The sequence below is a fragment of the Symphodus melops genome (assembly GCF_947650265.1).
Source record: "Symphodus melops genome assembly, chromosome: 15".
NCBI classification, from domain to species: domain Eukaryota; kingdom Metazoa; phylum Chordata; class Actinopteri; order Labriformes; family Labridae; genus Symphodus; species Symphodus melops.
Window position 1 is genome coordinate 8,075,688 of NC_136705.1, and position 17,487 is coordinate 8,093,174.

At 40.3% G+C, this 17,487-nt stretch overlaps 2 protein-coding genes across 2 annotated transcripts in view; both read right to left on the minus strand.

Annotated features, from left to right (window-relative positions):
- The window catches only part of shtn1 (shootin 1), a 33,320-nt gene extending 27,832 nt beyond the window's left edge, over positions 1 to 5,488 (minus strand). Inside the window, exons 1-3 of the mRNA XM_079363010.1 lie at positions 5,266 to 5,488; positions 3,455 to 3,507; positions 2,403 to 2,463 (exon numbers count right to left, since the gene is read on the minus strand). Coding sequence (XP_079219136.1) covers positions 2,403 to 2,463; positions 3,455 to 3,507; positions 5,266 to 5,320 — 169 coding nt within the window. The 5' untranslated portion in view covers positions 5,321 to 5,488. The remainder of the gene's footprint in view (positions 1 to 2,402; positions 2,464 to 3,454; positions 3,508 to 5,265) is intronic.
- A 613-nt stretch (positions 5,489 to 6,101) lies between these two features.
- atp6v1ba (ATPase, H+ transporting, lysosomal, V1 subunit B, member a) overlaps positions 6,102 to 17,487 on the minus strand; it is a 35,267-nt gene continuing 23,881 nt past the window's right edge. The window contains exons 10-14 of the mRNA XM_079363009.1: positions 12,658 to 12,808; positions 11,387 to 11,469; positions 10,547 to 10,651; positions 10,285 to 10,414; positions 6,102 to 7,304 (exon numbers count right to left, since the gene is read on the minus strand). Coding sequence (XP_079219135.1) covers positions 7,162 to 7,304; positions 10,285 to 10,414; positions 10,547 to 10,651; positions 11,387 to 11,469; positions 12,658 to 12,808 — 612 coding nt within the window. The 3' untranslated portion in view covers positions 6,102 to 7,161. The remainder of the gene's footprint in view (positions 7,305 to 10,284; positions 10,415 to 10,546; positions 10,652 to 11,386; positions 11,470 to 12,657; positions 12,809 to 17,487) is intronic.

Sequence of the window (17,487 nt, forward strand, 5' to 3'; positions counted from 1 at the left end):
ACCTTGCCATCGGCAATTGAAAAGGCATGATTGTGTGTTGGGGGCTTTTTCTCCCGTCCTCCCTCTACCCCCCTCACCAGGCCTGCCGCCCCATCCCCAGCCGTTTCGTTGTGAATAGGAGCAATTTTCTAAGAGCTATGAAATCACGTAATAGGTCCTAATATGCAGCTGCTTGGCACAGTGAGGCAGCCTCTATTAGCGCGGAAGTCAAACACAATATGTGTTTTGGCTGGAGATTCGCTGAATATATGAGCACAGGCCAGATTTATTCAGATGAAAAGCCACACAACTGTCACCATTACAAAGACAAACTATTTGCTCCATCCTTTGACATGTGGTGCCCTATTTGAAATTCTGTCTTCACTCAAGTGGTCACAGCAAAGCATTCAACCTGCAGGATAATCATTTTGGAAAAACTGAATGGTGGGCCAATACATGTGCAACACATTTTTAGTGTTTGGAAACAGACCTGTATTAAAGCTGGAACGTCGAGACATGCTTCCCAATGCATGTGCAGTCACATTTCTATCATGTAGGCAGGCACGTTGAATCTTCTTGAGAACGTGTCATCGGGGACAAAGACAGAACAGAGCTCACTAGTTAACCTAAACTACAGTGTTTGTTCCCTTCTGTTATAACTGAGGCACTGGGAAACAGTTAGCATTAGTATAATCCTCTGATACAAATAAATAACTGATTAAAGGAAAGTAATAAATGGTTGTCCCCTACACTGAGGGGATAATATGCTGCTCTTTATGCAGAAATGGTCCAGGTCCACTTGACCACTTTAAAGAGAAAGGTCAATGAACTTTAGGGGTGTAACAGTGAGGACATTTCATTGACTTAATTTGTGTCCTTAATACTGAAACATCTGTACCACTGACGACTGCTGCATGCAAACACAAATCACTGCAAACCACTACACCGTTGTTCTAAATGATCTCCTGTGTCCTAACTTTAACATGAATATCTTTTGGATGTAGAAAAACCCGGATTCAGAGAGCTCAAGGGGTCACTGAATGGATTGATGAGCGTGAGAGTGTGTCAGTCCAACACTTGAAATAACTTTTGTCAGACGACGCTCTCCACTGCCACCATGGAAAATGCAAAGGAGGGAATATCTTCTGGGTGTGTTTAGATCCTAGAGAGCCAGAGAGCCTGTGCCAAAAAAAGCAATGAAGCTCTTCTGGCAGCAAGTGGGGACCAAACCACAAAGACATTGTCTCTGGTCGTAGTGATCAAAGTTACATCGACAATTTCTAACTCAACACCTCGAGGCAAGGACAGTTATCACCAGCCTGGGATACCTGTTATGAAAATAATGAATCAAATAATTTACACTAATTTACACAAATTCACTTCGACCACTGCTCTGTTGAAGAGGCATAAAAAAGTACAGTCAGTCTCTCCTCTCGTTCAGTGTGTAGTTGGCAGGTAAGCATGAGTTAGTTGTCTGCCAGTCTAGCAACAGTGTCCCAACCCCTCCGTGAGTAAAAGGCAACACTTTGTTTGCCATTCTCACCAGACCGCAAACACAACTCAAGTGAATCCAGTAATGACACAGCCTATGAATGAAGGCTTCTGTATGAAGCTGCAGTTGTAGGAATTCTGCAGGGCGGCTAAAATAGTAGAGAAACACAAGAACCGGAAGTCCACACGTTTTCAGCACAGTATGAAAAAGTAGCTGATGAAGTGCACAATCGATTCAAAGACAAAAAAAGCCTAAATACTTATAAGAAACAATACTATAGCATCATTTGAAAGGGGTCCAGTGGTCCAATATTTAACTAGGTTGTTGCTGAAGGAAAGACATTTTTTTAAACCGACTTAAAATATTAGCAAGGTCAGTCAGTTAGTCACTTGCAACTTTAGGATCAGTATAAAATCATGATCGTGATTTTACAATAACAAAACCTGAAATTTGATTTATTTTTTTTACCTATATTTATTTAGGAAAAGTCCCCCTGAGGTTAAAACCTGCAAAATATGATGTTTTTGATCAGAAAGTACAAACATTTCTGATCAGTGACTACTACCATAGTGATTGAGTTTGTAGATCAAGGTCTTATTGGTGGATTAGTAAATGACATGGTCCTCTATGTATTATACATTCTGAAATATTGTTCTTCAGCACTATTTGTGCATTTCGAGCTTGGCACTCAGCCTATTTGAAAAACACAACAGTTCTATCCTTCAGTCAGCCCATAGACTTAAACTGAGATAATGTCCTGTACATAAATCTTTTGCATTAGCAGTCTAAGAAGAAAAGATTTCAGAACTTCAGGGAATAATGTGTTGCAGTATTGAAGCTGGCCAAAGGACCGGTTAGAATGCTGAAAGAAAAAAAAAAGTCTTAATCTCACTTTCTGATTTGTGTTCTGACCCAGGAGGGATGAACTCACCTTGCTGGAACTCATTGAGCTTCTTGATGGCCTCGTCTCTCTCCTCCTCCAGCCTCTTGCACTTAGGTAAGAGAGAGAGATAGAGAAGAGAGAGAGAGAGAGAGAGAGAGAGAGAGAGAGAGAGAGAGCTGCTTCAACACAGGGTCATTGCAATTTCATTCAGCCTTTCTGCCTGTTTGCTCCTGTAACTGTACAGCACAGAGACTTGAAAAGCACTGCATTTACAGTAATGAAAATTGGTTCAAAGGTATTGATAGAAAAATTGCATATAGCTCTGAAACGCCGAGAGGAAACATACTTTTTGTTTCCAATGTGTTACTGGTGTTTTCATGTGTTATGAACAAAACTACGCAAAACTAAACTAAGTACCGAGAACACTGAACTACAAAAAAGCCAATTGCAGAATATCCCTGACTGTGACCACCTCTGTCCTCTGGTGTCAGATCTGAGTCTAAAGTCTGTTTTTATTCTCATATCAAAGTTTGACGTAAGTCAAAGATGGTTCTTCCTATAATCAACCATCACAGTATGTGTGCTCTCTCCAGCTCCAAACAGGAACCATCAAACCCGACGTTTAGGACTCAATGTACCAACACAACTGCTGCTGTTAACTGTGTCCTACATGACTGCTGCTTCTGCCTCATGTAAGAAGAATAGAACCAGTTCTATCACCTCTGCTGGATGGGAACTTTGTGAAAATCTCTACCAAGGTGCCGCAGCTGATCGTTTTTCTCACCATCCTGCTTCGATCGATCGAAACGGTAGAAGGTCGCTCGCGCCATCTTTCTAAGAAGAAACTGAAGTGTTATGTCTTTAAACCACCAGTCTAGACACCTGTTGATGACCACTACAGTATGAGTGAAACCAGCTGACAAAGAATGGGCAGCATGATGCTAATTTCATTTAACCTGCACTCTACTTCAGCTCAGGTCCTACAATTGTTTCAGGCATATAAAGCATTCAATAAAATACCAACAAATACCATCAAAAATAATGAGAAATACAGAACTGTGCTTGAACTGCAGAGCTGAATGGGTTAACAACACACTTACCTCAGTGGTTGCGGTCTCATGCTTTCTCTGCAGGCCTTCATACTCCTCTATGGCTGCAGGGAGCAAAGGATGCCAGTAAGCCATTTCATCAGTGAAGCACAACACAGAAAGGTTAGTGAGGAAGACAGAAGCATCATGTAGTTTAAAAAAAAAAAAAAAAAAAAGAAGATAGGAACTTCTCCATCATGTGAGAACTTCTCATTTAGTGACTAGTGCAGCGTGTGTCACCTGACTGTCATGTCAGAGGACGTTGTCGAATAAGGAAACGCTAACAACGGTTGTCTGAAGCTGTACCCTGGGTAAAGCTACAAGGGTTAGGGGAAGTGCCTCCTGTGATAACATTTGGATTGACATCCAAACTAACTGGCAGCTGCTGAAGATGGTGAGGGGAGGGGGGGCTTTTTGATAAGAACAAATGTGTGGGCATTTGATCAATGAAAACTTAGCAAAGAATTACTTTTTTATGGTGGGGCTTAATTTTGCTCAGAAACAAGTTCCAAAAATGGCCTGACCCTCTGATACAAACACATTTTTAAGAAAAGACCAATTCAACAGGTCAATATTAAATGTCTCTTCAATCCACATGATTTCAGCATGTGAAATCATTAGATCTATATATTATATGGGCTAAATTAAGAAGACACACAACATTTAACCAGTATTTATTAAACAGCTTTCATCTTTGCTCTAGGGAAACCTGCATTGTTGTCATTATGTGTTTAGAAGGGTTTTTTTATTTTTTTATTTTTTTACTTTGGAGCAGCAGCTTTGCACAGATAGATATTACACTGATACACACATATTATGACATTTTCAGTGGTCCAGAATATAGCTTTAGATTTCAAATTAGTCTACCCATTCATTTAAATGAACTCCAAGGGAAACTAGGATGCCTCCGGCTGCAAACAACACAAATGTCATTCAAAAATGTATGAAGACTTTTAAGTAAGGATGCATTTAACAGAGTGTTGGTTAACTTGATGTTCAATAGGTAAACACATTTCTTTATATACTAATGGCTGAAAAGGCGAGGTGACTGTGGCTTCAGAGTCTGTAGTCTGTTTCCCAGTAGAAAATAGTCCTGCTGTTTCCAGTGGGCATTGTTACCAACTGGACAGTAATCAGCAATAATTAAGAAGGATATTCTCTCTGAAGAAAGACACGTTTTATTATTTAAAACTGTCCAGTATTGTTTTTATTTTGGGTTTTTTTAAGTATCTAAATAACATGCTTAACCTTAGGCTATGAAGCCAGTTAGGCCCAGAGAAGGGGAGGAAAAGCTCACTTCTGCCCGATATACATGAAGTAGTTGAACACGGCCCTGGGTGAGAGACGAAGTAAAGCCAAGTCCTCAAACCTTACATGGACTTTGGCCAAGAAAGCACAGCTTCAATGTCTCTCTTTAAAACATAGCTAAAGTTAGAGACTAAAAAAACAGAAGTTAAAGTGTTCATAGAAGCAGTAGTCTCTATCAAAATAAAGTGAAATTTCCCTCTATGGCCTACAGAAAAATGCCTTTTAAGACAAGTATAGTCTCATTTAACAAAGGTGGCCGAAAGCTAACGTTCATTATTTAATCATTAAGCTGTCCCCCACAACAGCAAAATACCACCTGAGCCAAAGGACAAAAAAGCTGCTTGGTTTGAATTAAAATAACGTCAAACTTGAGTTTAACCAACGTCAAAAGGGCTGTATTTTACAATATTTAACTCATCACACCTGAATGTCTTTACACAGCGAGAGAGGGACCGGACAGGTGCAGGACGACGAACTACACACACATATCGAGACATGTGTCACATAAGGCTTACCTTTGTTTGACAAATCTGCAATAACATTAAACGCATCCAGGTCTTCTGTAGCCATCGCGAGAAAATCTTAAACAGGAAGTGCTTCCACTCGACACACCTGTTGAGTCACCTCGCGCGCATGAAGTACAGTAAAATGTACAGAAGAAGAAATTCATGAGACGACGGTCGTTGATCGGAACAAAGTATTTAGCATGGTGTACTCAAAAACATGTAGTTACACAGAAAAATAAACGACCTACATAAATCGATACGTAATATTGGTGAACAATTATTGAAAAACTAATTGTTAGTGACCCGCTATTAACTTGAATGAATGCACTTCACTTTTTTGAGACAAGGGATTTTTATTCTCCTGATACGTTCTGGGGTTTTTTTCTAAGTGAAGTTTGGCTTTTTTTTTTTTGACAGGTTAAAATAAAAATAAATAAAATAAATTACATAAAAAAAAATGTCTGAGCTCAGAGGACTGCTTAGAATTTTTTTCAGACAGTTTGATGCACTGAAAAAAAGGCCATGATTGAAAATTGTGCATAACCAGACATTTTAGATTTCATTTTTGAAATAAGATAAACTCATAACGGTTCTCTGAACTGTTTCGTTTCTGTGTAGCTGCAGTCAACTCTTCAGCTACTTTGATACTTAAATTGGAAATGAAGTGTTGTATATCATCTGTGACTCTAACATTCACCTATCCTTAAGATGTGGAAAAGCAGGTTTGAAAAAAAACAGAAAGGAAACCACAAAATAATGTTGTCTGAAGAGAAAACCTCAGGAAATTAATCTGTGCAGCTGATGTGTATGTTAGGTGGTAGGTGTATATTAATCAGGCGACAGCATTTAGCATATAATTTAATTTATTCAAGGACACATACTCACAAAACCATTATTTTTGCACAACATTTTTTTTTCTGCAGACAGATGGGAATGTTTTAAAATACTCATATTTGCCTTTGCAACACAAATCCAACAGCAAAACACAAATCATGTAAACATCAACCGTAGAGAGGAAGCAGGAGGAGCCAAAAAAGGGAAGAAAACTGCTTTTTCCCCAAATTGAGTTTGTTTGAGACGGATGCTTTTCCTTAGCATTTTGTTCACGATAACATGAGAAGAATCGGAGCAGGAAAATTATACAGCAGTTTCTTATTATTACACTCTTCATAGGAAGAAGGCATAATAACATAAAGAGTCAACCTTAAAAATCAACCTTCGGTATATAACAATGGTGATGTTTAAGATGTTTATTTGGTGAAGCTGCAAGTTTCTGTTCAGTAAATATTCATTCAACATTTCAGCTTAGAAAATGACATTCAAGCTGAATCAATATTTCTGACAAACCCAACTTGGGAAACACCACTAATTGATATTTTACCACTCCTCTACACTTTCATTTTCAGCTGGTAACCTTTTTTTCCAGAGAGATATGGATATCATGTCGCATTTATTTAAAGAAAAAGAAAAAAGAGAGGGGGATCCAGCAGTAATACTCCCCCAATAAATAAGGACTCATCTATAAATTCAAGGATATGTTAACAATTTTGCAATCAAGGGTAGACAATACAACCACAAACACTTTCCGCACACAACTTCTGGACACAGATACGCTACAGTACATCTACAGAGGGGGGAGATTATTGCCCTGTTCTCATTAAGGGAGGAGGAGGGGGGGGGGGTAGGTTGGGTTGTTTCATGAGAAGAAGATGACCTAGAGGTAAAAAAAGAACAGTGGAGGAAGAGGAGGTGACGCAGGGATTGTTGAAGACTCAAAAACATTGGCCTCCGAGCCCTCAGAGGTGCAGGGCTGTTGGGTGAGATGAAAGACAGGAATAAAAGGTAAAGGAGGATGAAAGGTAGAGCGGTGAGTGGGGTCGGAACAGGAGCATCCCTCAGTGTGCCTCAGTGACGGGCGGCAGACTCTCTGGGGTAAAACTCGGCCAGGGTGCTCTGAGGAATCCTCTTGAGCATCTCCTTGGGGAAGATTCGCAGCAGCTGCCAGCCGATGTCCAGAGTTTCGTACACTGTCCTGTTGTCGTACGGGCCTGGGGACACAGAGGGTTCACAGGTTGGCATCCAAATAATATTTAAATGAAGTGGGCTGTGTCATGAGCACACGTTCTAAACTGTCCATCTCATTTAAGCAAGAAACACTTTGACCAAAATGGACTGGAAGGAAAGAGTTAACAAGCAATTCAGTGTAAAAGCAATCTTTTTTTTTTTTTTTTATCGAATTGTTTGCACTAAGACACTGGAACATAAAATGACTTGAACAAATGAATATTTATTGTCTTCACTCCGTTACTGTGATTAGAGATACATGATTCATCATACTTAAGTTTCCATTTGAATTTTCTTGAAAATATCTTTATTATCTTTCTGATACTTGATTTATTAAACTGATTATTTTAAGACTTGTCTGTTCCATGTTGCCGTGTCTTTGTGAAGAACTTTGTAACATGGATTTTGAAAAGTTTTCTGTAATAAATGTTTGCATTCATTCATTATAAATCATAGTATCACTGCAGTGTCTCGGACTGGTTTAGAAAAGAGCAACGTTTGGGTCAATAATTTCTCGAACAGAAAAAGGAAACAAATTGGATTTAGCCACCCATTCATCCTCCTTAATGTTCTTTAAGATTGCAGGAGGAGTAAGCAATTAGAGTTTCAGACACGTTCTTGTAAAATATTTCTATAGTTATTAAAGACAGTGTTTTTGAGTTTGCACACAGGCAGCATAACGTGCTGCATTGTCATTGCACTAAGCTGTATTTATTTTCTCTTCTTCTAGTCTAATAGAATCAGATTTCATTTATTAGATTTTTTTTTTAAAGGCATTCTTAGACATTTATTTTCTGCTGTCTCAAAAACCCTCATAGGTGACATGTTTCAACTAAACCTGGTGGAATTCTACATTTGTGTGTCGATATCTGTCCTGAATTCAAACATGCCCTTGATGTTGAAAGTTTTTTTCCACACAAGAAAGCACAGAAACGTTTTAGGTTTTTTTGTAGCTGTATTAATATTAATTTTAAAAAGTTTCTCATCTTGTCTTTCTATGATGACTATTCTCCGCTGGAATCCATCAGTGTTCAAAAGAAGAAATTCTGCTGTGTAAATAGTTTTTACACAGCATAGTTTTTTTTAGAGTTTTTACCATGAAGGTTAAACAACCTCACCACTGAGCAATGTGTAGTCAACTCAAAGAATAGAGAGAAAGGGGAAATAAAAGCAGATACAGCACTGCAACAAAGAAGGAACCTACACACATCGATACTTTCAAGAGACAAAAGTAACCTCGAATTGAAAGAATGCTACTTTTTACATTTTCAGAGTAATCTACTGTATGAGACGGGTAAAACAACTCAATAACCTTAAGCAATGTTCTAAAAGTTAGATCATTTCATGGTGATTTCAGATTCAGACCTTCGCATTAGATACGTGTTCTGAACTGATATCTATGAGACAATAAAACAAGGGATCTATGGCTTCAACAATATACCTTAATAGTGAATGTTCGAGAGAGCTCTAGACACTGAACTACAGAAACGTGCTGAGTTAAGGAAAAGTCATCTTAATGCAGGGTAACTGACTCTTACACAGGACTGAACAGGAAAGGATCACCCTCTTAAGAACATGAATCAATGAGTTGTAATTGAAGTTTCTCTCAACCATTTCACCTCATACTGCGATGTTCTTCTCTCTGAATGTAAACAGAGGTTTAACTGCCAACTGTGGAAGGCGATGGTGAACGATTTGTTCTGGAGGTCTATATGTGGCACAGTGACTAACCACTTTGTGCTTCAGATCAGAGGTCTCCTGCTCCCACACTGCTGAAATTTTAAATCACCGTTCTGCACAAGGTTTTTTAATGTTGGACTCACGGCTTGAAGTACATGTGCTTGAAAGCCAGGGGCGTGCGTGCGTGCATTTTTAAAAAAAACCAACATTACAGTCTGCAGTGTGGCCGTCTGTCACCTGTGAGCGGCACACTCACTGTATCTAGCTTGAACATGAGCTTTAAACTTTCATTACAGGAGTTGGAACCTAAAATAAAAAGGATTAGCTGTGATATGTGCTTTGTCAGGTCTGCCAGCATGGAAAATAAGCAAACAAGTTGTAAATGCATCTTCTTTATGCATGAAATATGAAATATGGATCAGCTTAGAGGTCATTAAGATCTTTTTAGCCGGTAGGCTTAAAAGTCGAAAAAAGCTCTGAAAATGATGAAATTGCCCATCAGCACTTTTTGATGCTCACTGTGATAACAACTGTGCACATCTCTGACCGACAGCCTAAAACTTAAGAATACTAAGTATTCAAAAACTTTAAAGGAAGGGTTGGTAATTTTCAAAAAAATAGCATGATTTTGATAGTAGCATTCTCTCCGTGCTCCGTCTTCACCCTCTGTGCTCCCTCAAAAGCCACGCCCCCCCCCCCCCCCAACTAACATGCACTAGCACCACTGGTCCAGAAGTAGATTTCAGCTCATGCTTTGAGTGTGGGTTCACGCATGGGGTCGAGAACGAGCAGGTAGACAGGGAGGCATGATTGGTTCATCAAATTGGTACCTCATGGCAGACATTGGTCGACGTTTTTACAAACTGCTACAGATGACTGATTTTCTTTGTTCCTTTTTCAGAGCACATGACTTATTCATATCTGTCAGGACCTAAAGACAATTTCAACCAAAATCTTACAAAGTGTGTCTAGAGGAAATGACCAACTCTGCCTTTAAGAGAGAAGCAGCAACATCTCTTGTTTCAGAGATGAAAACCTGAAAAAATCTGACATTCTTTCTATGCACACTTTCATAAATCAATAATTAATTTGAATACTTTCACTCAGTTGATAGACTGACTAAAAAACAGCTGGTTCTGTGTAGATACTGAGAACAAATAAAAATCCTCTATGAGCCAAAGCTTGCATCCTGGATAATGAGTTAAGTAAACATTTATCTCTTTTTTTCCTCTAAAAAATAATAAAAATATATTATAATATAAAACGTTGAGGATTTTTTTTTACCCTGAGCAATAAAATTCTTCTCGAACTTCTGAAGGAACTCAAGGTAGAGCAGATCATCAGAGGTGAGGGCCTCCTCTCCCACCACAGCCTTCATGGCCTGGACGTCTTTACCGATGGCATAGCAGGCATACTGGAGGCAAGGAGAAGCTTTGTTATTCATCATGAGAAAAAAAAAATCATATTCATCAGACTGTGGGGGGCCGAGAGAATGACTCCAGGTTTCAAGAGGCAGGTTTTAGAGAGAATAAGTGAGAGTTGTTACCAGCTGGTTAGAGACATCAGCATGGTCCTTCCTGGTCATCCCCTCCCCGATGGCTGACTTCATCAGACGGGACAGTGAAGGCAACACATTGATGGGTGGATAGATCTGAAAGATGAGGATGAGATCAAAGATATGTCCAATGAATTATCTTAATCTAAAATGTTTAATCACAAAATGAAAACTTTAAGAATCAATCAGAGAGTTCCATTACTCTATATCCATGATCGCAAAATTGTTACTGGGATTATCATTTGACACCAAATGATACAACTAAGCAGTAAAGCCTGAGAATCTTCTCAGCTCTCCATTCGTGCATGCTCTGAATGGAGCACTGTAGGCAGTTTACTTTGACCAGTAGACGCATCACAGTCTCCCAACAGTAGAGCTGTCAGGTGTTCATATTGCTGGCAGTGAGACAACGTCCAGCATGTCAACAATTCGTAGATACCCCATTTCATGTCTATGAAGAAACTGATCTGCACATGTGGAAGGATTTATTTGTGAGCAAAAATCCTGTAAACCTCTATCATTTAGGATTATGGTACTCAGTATTATGGTGTCTCATCATTGGCACTAAGCTGGGCCTGTTTTCAGGGTTTTTGTAGCCTTGGTCAGTGCTGCTCAAATCCCAAAGTAAGCACCATGAAAGAGGAGTGGCCACACGCAGAACTCCTGGGCATGTTGTTTGACATGATTTTATTGCATGTGCAGATAAGTGTTGCTCCATTTGTTAAATATGCAATGAAATGTAAATTGTGTCTTTTTGAATCTAAGCCAACAAAGAACATTGAACACAATCATGAGCATTAGCTTTTGTTGAAATAAAAAGCAGATGCATACCTGTCTGTTGTGCAGCTGTCTGTCCACATAGACCTGGCCCTCTGTGATGTATCCAGTCAGATCAGGAATTGGATGGGTGATGTCTGTAAGAGGCACAGAAGTGTGTTAAAGTTCTCATATTCTGCCCTTTTTGGGGTTCATAAATCTAATTTGTGCGTTGACAAAAGTACGTTCACAATCGCCAATGTTAAAAAAAAAAAAAAAAGTGTTTTCATGTACTCCCGCTCCATGCAGGCTCTCTCATCTGCCTGTATTTCCAACGCTCAGAATCCGCCATAAAGAGTCACCATGTATGCCAATTCTAATCTAATTGGTTGGCCGCTCTGCTCTGTTGTAATTGGTCAGTTGTTTGGCACGGTTCTCGTGAATTTTACGCCCCTTTTATCTTATTGGGAATGCAGACTGTTGTTCTTAGCGGAGCAGCACGAGCTTGTGCTTGCTACAGCGAGCCAATGGGCTTGGATTAGTGAAATCATCGCAGTGTGATGTCACACTTCAGTTTACTACTGCTAACAGGAGGACGCAGAAAAAAAACATTTCCTTGGACTTTGAATTTTTGCCAAAACATGCGCAAGAAACAAGACATGGAAAACACACTAAAGAGCAAATAAAACCAGAAAAAAAAATCTGAATATGGGACCTTTAATATAACTACACATTCAATAAAAAAAAACATGATGTGTATTCTATACCACAGTAGAATTAACACAAATAATGCCTTAGTGAAGCGTACATTCACAGTAAGGAGATATCAACAACTGAGTCACTTATCACAATCCCTGTCCTGATTTGCAGGCCGTAATAAATCCGTCAGACAGAAAAAGACAGAATTTCTGTTCGCTTCCCCATTACAGACCTTTACTTTAAATCAAGAGTCCAAGAGCCCTCAGAAACACCGGCAGTGTTTAGTAAAAGCCGACACAATCACCTCCCTGCGATGCTGTAATGGGGGACTCCTGTGCGACTACACACGAGTAGGCTCTTCAGATGTGTTTCTATGGTAACTGCAGGCATCAAAAATGTCTCCATGATCCATTTGAGATGCCTACTACAGTGATTCAATAACGGTTTTCAGAGAGATTTATGAATTTTACGACAGAAAAGTGTCACCTGCATGACCATGTAGATATCCTTGTCGATACACAAACAGTCAACGCCTAAAAGACATATAGGTAATGGGCCTGGCAGTGGCAGGGGTGAAGATGTGCTTTTTTTTTTTTTTTTCCGTTTGCAGCTTCATGCAAAGGAAGCGTCCCGTTTGCTGCTCTCACCATCATTGGGCATAGTGAGAATGGGGATCTGGGTGATGGAGCCGTTTCTGCCCTCCACTCGGCCAGCACGTTCGTAGATGGTGGCCAGATCAGTGTACATGTAGCCAGGGAAGCCTCGACGTCCGGGCACCTCTTCTCGGGCAGCGGACACCTACAGGAAGAGTGGGAGGACGACATGAGAGCAGGAAGAAGAAGAAAAGTTTAACATTACACCTCGTTGCCAACAAATTTAGGAAACTTTTACAGCTGCTTGAATTAACACTGGGGCTGTAATGATTCACTTAGCTCATGATACGATTCCCTATACTGGGTTCACTATATGATTCTCACGACACGATTACGATCTACGATTTGCTTTACAAAATGATGCTAAAGACAAATGATGAGATGACTAAAAAAAGATTCCTTTAATTTGTTTTCTTCATGAAAACACCAATACACCTCGTAATCTCTTTGGCTCTCGCTCATATTTGGGTGTTGGCCTTGATGTCAATGAAATGCTGCATCATGTTGGTTGGACTATTTCTGTAGTTCCCCGTCTTCTTGCAATATTTTGTCTCGTCTGTTATCTTCTCTCCTCGCTCCTTTTCTGTCTCGGGGAAGCTAAAATGCTTCCACACCTCACACTTAAAAGACGGTGGTGTGTCCTCAATTTCAAAATTTTGCTAACGCTCCCAATATTATTGCAATTCTCTTTTCAGAGTACCGATGTGAATCTCGACTCCTTTGAATAGGCTGCCTCATGATTAATCTTTACATCCCTATCAAACATGTAAGAAAAAGTAATCCAGTAGACATGGGGCGGCACTCTTGAAATCCTTAAAAATCTGATAAGTCTCTAAATGGCCCAACTTTGTCACCAGGTAGTTGCTATCTTTCTCCGTTAGCTGTTTGTTGCTGGACAGCCGTGTACAGTGAGATGAACAGAGCTTTTAACGGAAAGCAGCTGCTCGATCCCGCAGGTGGAAAAGATCAAATAAATAAACAAGATGCCCTGAAGAGCTTGGGGTGGCTGCTGACAGTTTGTAAAAACCCACAGAAATCCTCACGACTGCATCTACTCAGCATGACAAAGAAACGTTCACACGTCTTCTGTAGAAGAAAAAGTCGAGGTACTGAATTTATTTTCATTGAAAACCCAAACATCCAAACGACTGAATGGATAAGCAAAGGGAACAACAGCATGTTTGTTTGCACCCCTTTCAGCTTTTAATGTTTGCATTGCTAGAAAACATACTGCCTGTAGTTAGCTCGAATGTGAAGGAGAAAATACAGCAGGTTGTAACAAGGAGACTTGCATACTATGACAATTTCCGCAAAGTCAGATGATCACCTCAGCTTTGTGTTCTGTTTTTAAGGTTTTAAAGGGGACATATTATGAAAATCCCCTTTTACAGTGTTTTTGAACATACATTCTGGTAACCTGGGTGTCTGTCGACCCACAAAATTGGGAATAAATCCATCCGGTCACTTGTTTGTGGTCTGCACAAGTCTTACAACGCAGAGAAAAATGCTCCGTTTCAAATTCTCAGCTTGTGACATCACAAGTTGGATTCTGGTAGAAAAAGAAAAACAACAACCCTCCTCTCCCCTGGTATCTCCCACATTGACTCCACTCCCAATATAGAGTAAAACTTGAGTGCAGACCTGCTATTTTTATTCTCAATGCAGAGGAAGGATGTTTACCTGGACATCATGGAAAGAAAGAGAAAAAAAAAATCAAATTTCATTTTTTTTCTCCTGGGCGAGGCCGAGTAAAGATGAGGAACTGGGCCTATGAACGAAGGCTGTTAACGTGGAAGTGAACAGTGCAGGTGCTGGTCTGAACTTTGGCTCCTTTTCCACACGTCATTCCTCCCTCAATCTCTCCCTTAACGTAACGATATAATGTGCAATATTTTAAACATTAGTGTAACAGATGTATCCTGATGTCATATCTCGAAGAGTAATTCCTTTCTAGGCTTGTTGTTTTCATCACCGTGTTTCTACGGGAGAGGATGGTGCTTCCAACAGCTTGAGGCTTGTTCATATTTCACATGAATCCCTTCCTGTGCAACTGTTAGCCCTGCCACCAAGTGATGGTAGAGAGGTGGCCCCGCCCACTCAGCAACTTTTCATCGCTATGATGGCTGCAATTGGTCCTAATACTAAGGAGGAATGCTGTGCTTTGTGCTGTGCGTAGAAATCAGCTGTCAGAACGCTCCATTTTGGTGTGCGTCTCTTTAAATGCAATGAGCCCCCCCTGAGTTTTCCCAGTAAACATCACCCCTCTGTAGAGAGAATGAAAATGGCATACCTGTGCAAAAGTATTACTCTAGGCTGGGGTTGAAGTCCATGGGTGGAGAAAACAGGGGAGGGGATTTATCTTTTCCCCAAAATCCCACTGTGACATCACAAAGAGAGCAAATTTGAATATTTGTCTTTAGTGTTTTAAGACTGTTGCAGACCACAGGACTGGATTGGTTTACTTTACATTTTGTTGGTGGATAAGACACTCAGGTTACCCAAACACACGTTCAAAATGTCCCCTTTAAAACCAACACAGCTTTAAAGGTTAATGATCTCAAATCCCTCTTTTGGGGTAAGAAGTTGTTGCAGATAACTTTTATCCATAATAACTAAGAACACATCTCGTGGTACAGTAGTTTTTCTTGTAAACAATAAAAAAAAAAAAAATTCTATTCTGGCACTAAAAAAAATGACCAAAAGTAATTATTTGTTCCTGAAGTCAAGTGGCTTCTGAACAAGAGAAGGAGAGAAAAATGCATCCCATTCATCTTATGGGGCAAGGGTTGATGGGCACGTGAAGCACTTATCAACTGGGGATTCAAGTAAAATTCAACCTCCACACGCATGAATAGGAGCAGAAGTTAAATGGTGACTTCCTCATGACTCTTTGTGTTCTGAAACACCCATCAAGCTGTCTGAGTATCTGCTGACTATTGTGGAAGAGTGTATGGGCCAAGGTTGGGTACGGCACATACAAGAAAGGTAATCTCATATGCACATGCCACATTAAAACCCTGCATTGTGCTGCTGGCAAAGTGAGACAGCAAACTGTACAACATTAAAGGATTATTACAGACACAAAACAGGAAAAGTCAAGAGAGCCCGACTCCTCACCACAAGAAGAAAAGAGAGCGGGGGGGGGGGGACGGGGGATTAAGAGGACCATTTCCTACAATAGTAAAGGACACATCGTCTCTTTTAGTGAAGAAAACGTGACTTTACTGAAGCCATCACCTTTGTGCTAACACTGCACACAATTAACAGTGGTTTGTTATGTTGACACTTGTCCTGCTGTTCGGTGCTTCAATGGATGTGAGGGGGGTTTCTATTATGGCATAACCATGAAGTAAACCACTGACAAAAGAATACTGAATATACAGGAACATGCAGTTAGAATCTCTTTAAATAAGGTTCAAAATAATAAATACATACACTGTCCGGATGAGCCTGATCCATGTTCAATTTGATACAGATGGATAATGCTGATTTTAGAGGATAAAATGTTCAGATTCACTGGTGATGTTGGGTAAACTTCTATCAATACCATCACGGGTATAACATTCTGCAACAACATTGATTTTTGTAATACCATCATCACTGGCTTAAAAACACACTCGGGCTGGATCCCAAGTCCCTTATTTGCACCGAGTGTCCTCCAAGTTGTCTCCTCCACTTGCGCCTTAGTCCCGCCCAACAGAGACGCACGGAGGAAACGAAGCCGAGGAGAGAGGACCGAGGAAATCAGCTTTAAGACACATGAGACGTCGTTTCCTCGACAGCGTCACATGACGCGACATCAGCTGATCACGTTCAGCTGTCAATCAGCCGAACAACTGTTTATGTCCACACACACACACTGTATTATTTCTAATCAAACACACACAGTTACAGTGTTTAGTGTCTTTACCTGATAAAAAAAACACCTGTAGAACAACCTGCTACTCATAACCAAAAGGACAATTTCTACTGACTAAAAGATTTCATTTTGAATTGTCTATTTATTATTATAATACAGTTTTGATTTAACCTAGCCTGTATTTCAACAACGAACTCCCAACCCTAACCCTATTTTATAAACGCAGATATTTATGTATCAGGAATACTGAAAACGATTGATTAGAAAGTAAACGATTAAACTTTCAGAAGATAAATAAGTGTGAATGTAAAACAGACTCCCTCGTCATCCTCATCATCATCAGACATTCAAACAGTCTGAGGGATGATGAACAGAACATGAAGGATGTATTGATTTGATAGAAGTTATAGAGCGTCATATTTGGTTGTTAATCTTCATGTCAGACTCTTTTTAATCCCAGCTCATCACAGACCGACTCTTTACGAACTCACTGATGCTCATCATCTCTTTAAATGTCCGACGCTCCGTTTAGCGTCTTTTTAATGTCCGTCTTTTCTCCGATACAAAACTCCGCTCATGTTGAGAAGTTTCACTGAAGTCTGATCTGCTGCAGCGTCCAATCAATGAGTGATATAAGAGAAGGGGGCGTGTCTGTCAGTGAAAAGACTTCCGTGAAGTCAGCTCTCGCGTCTCCTCGGTCATCGCTCCTCGGATCTGCCGCCTCTCTCCTCCTTTCGCTTTAAGAGCTTTGGGACGATCCTCAACATGGCGGCTCTGGAACTACTTCCGGTTCGGCCGAGGACCGAGGAGACTGCAAATAAGGGACTTGGGCTCCACCCTTGGTTTGAGTGCAGGCAGGAGGCAACACTGATAGCTCAGCCTACAGCTCCAGCCACCAGTAGCCAGTCAGCTGTCAGGCACTTCCCATGCAGTTTCCAGGCAAAGGGAGAGCCGCCCTCTTTGTA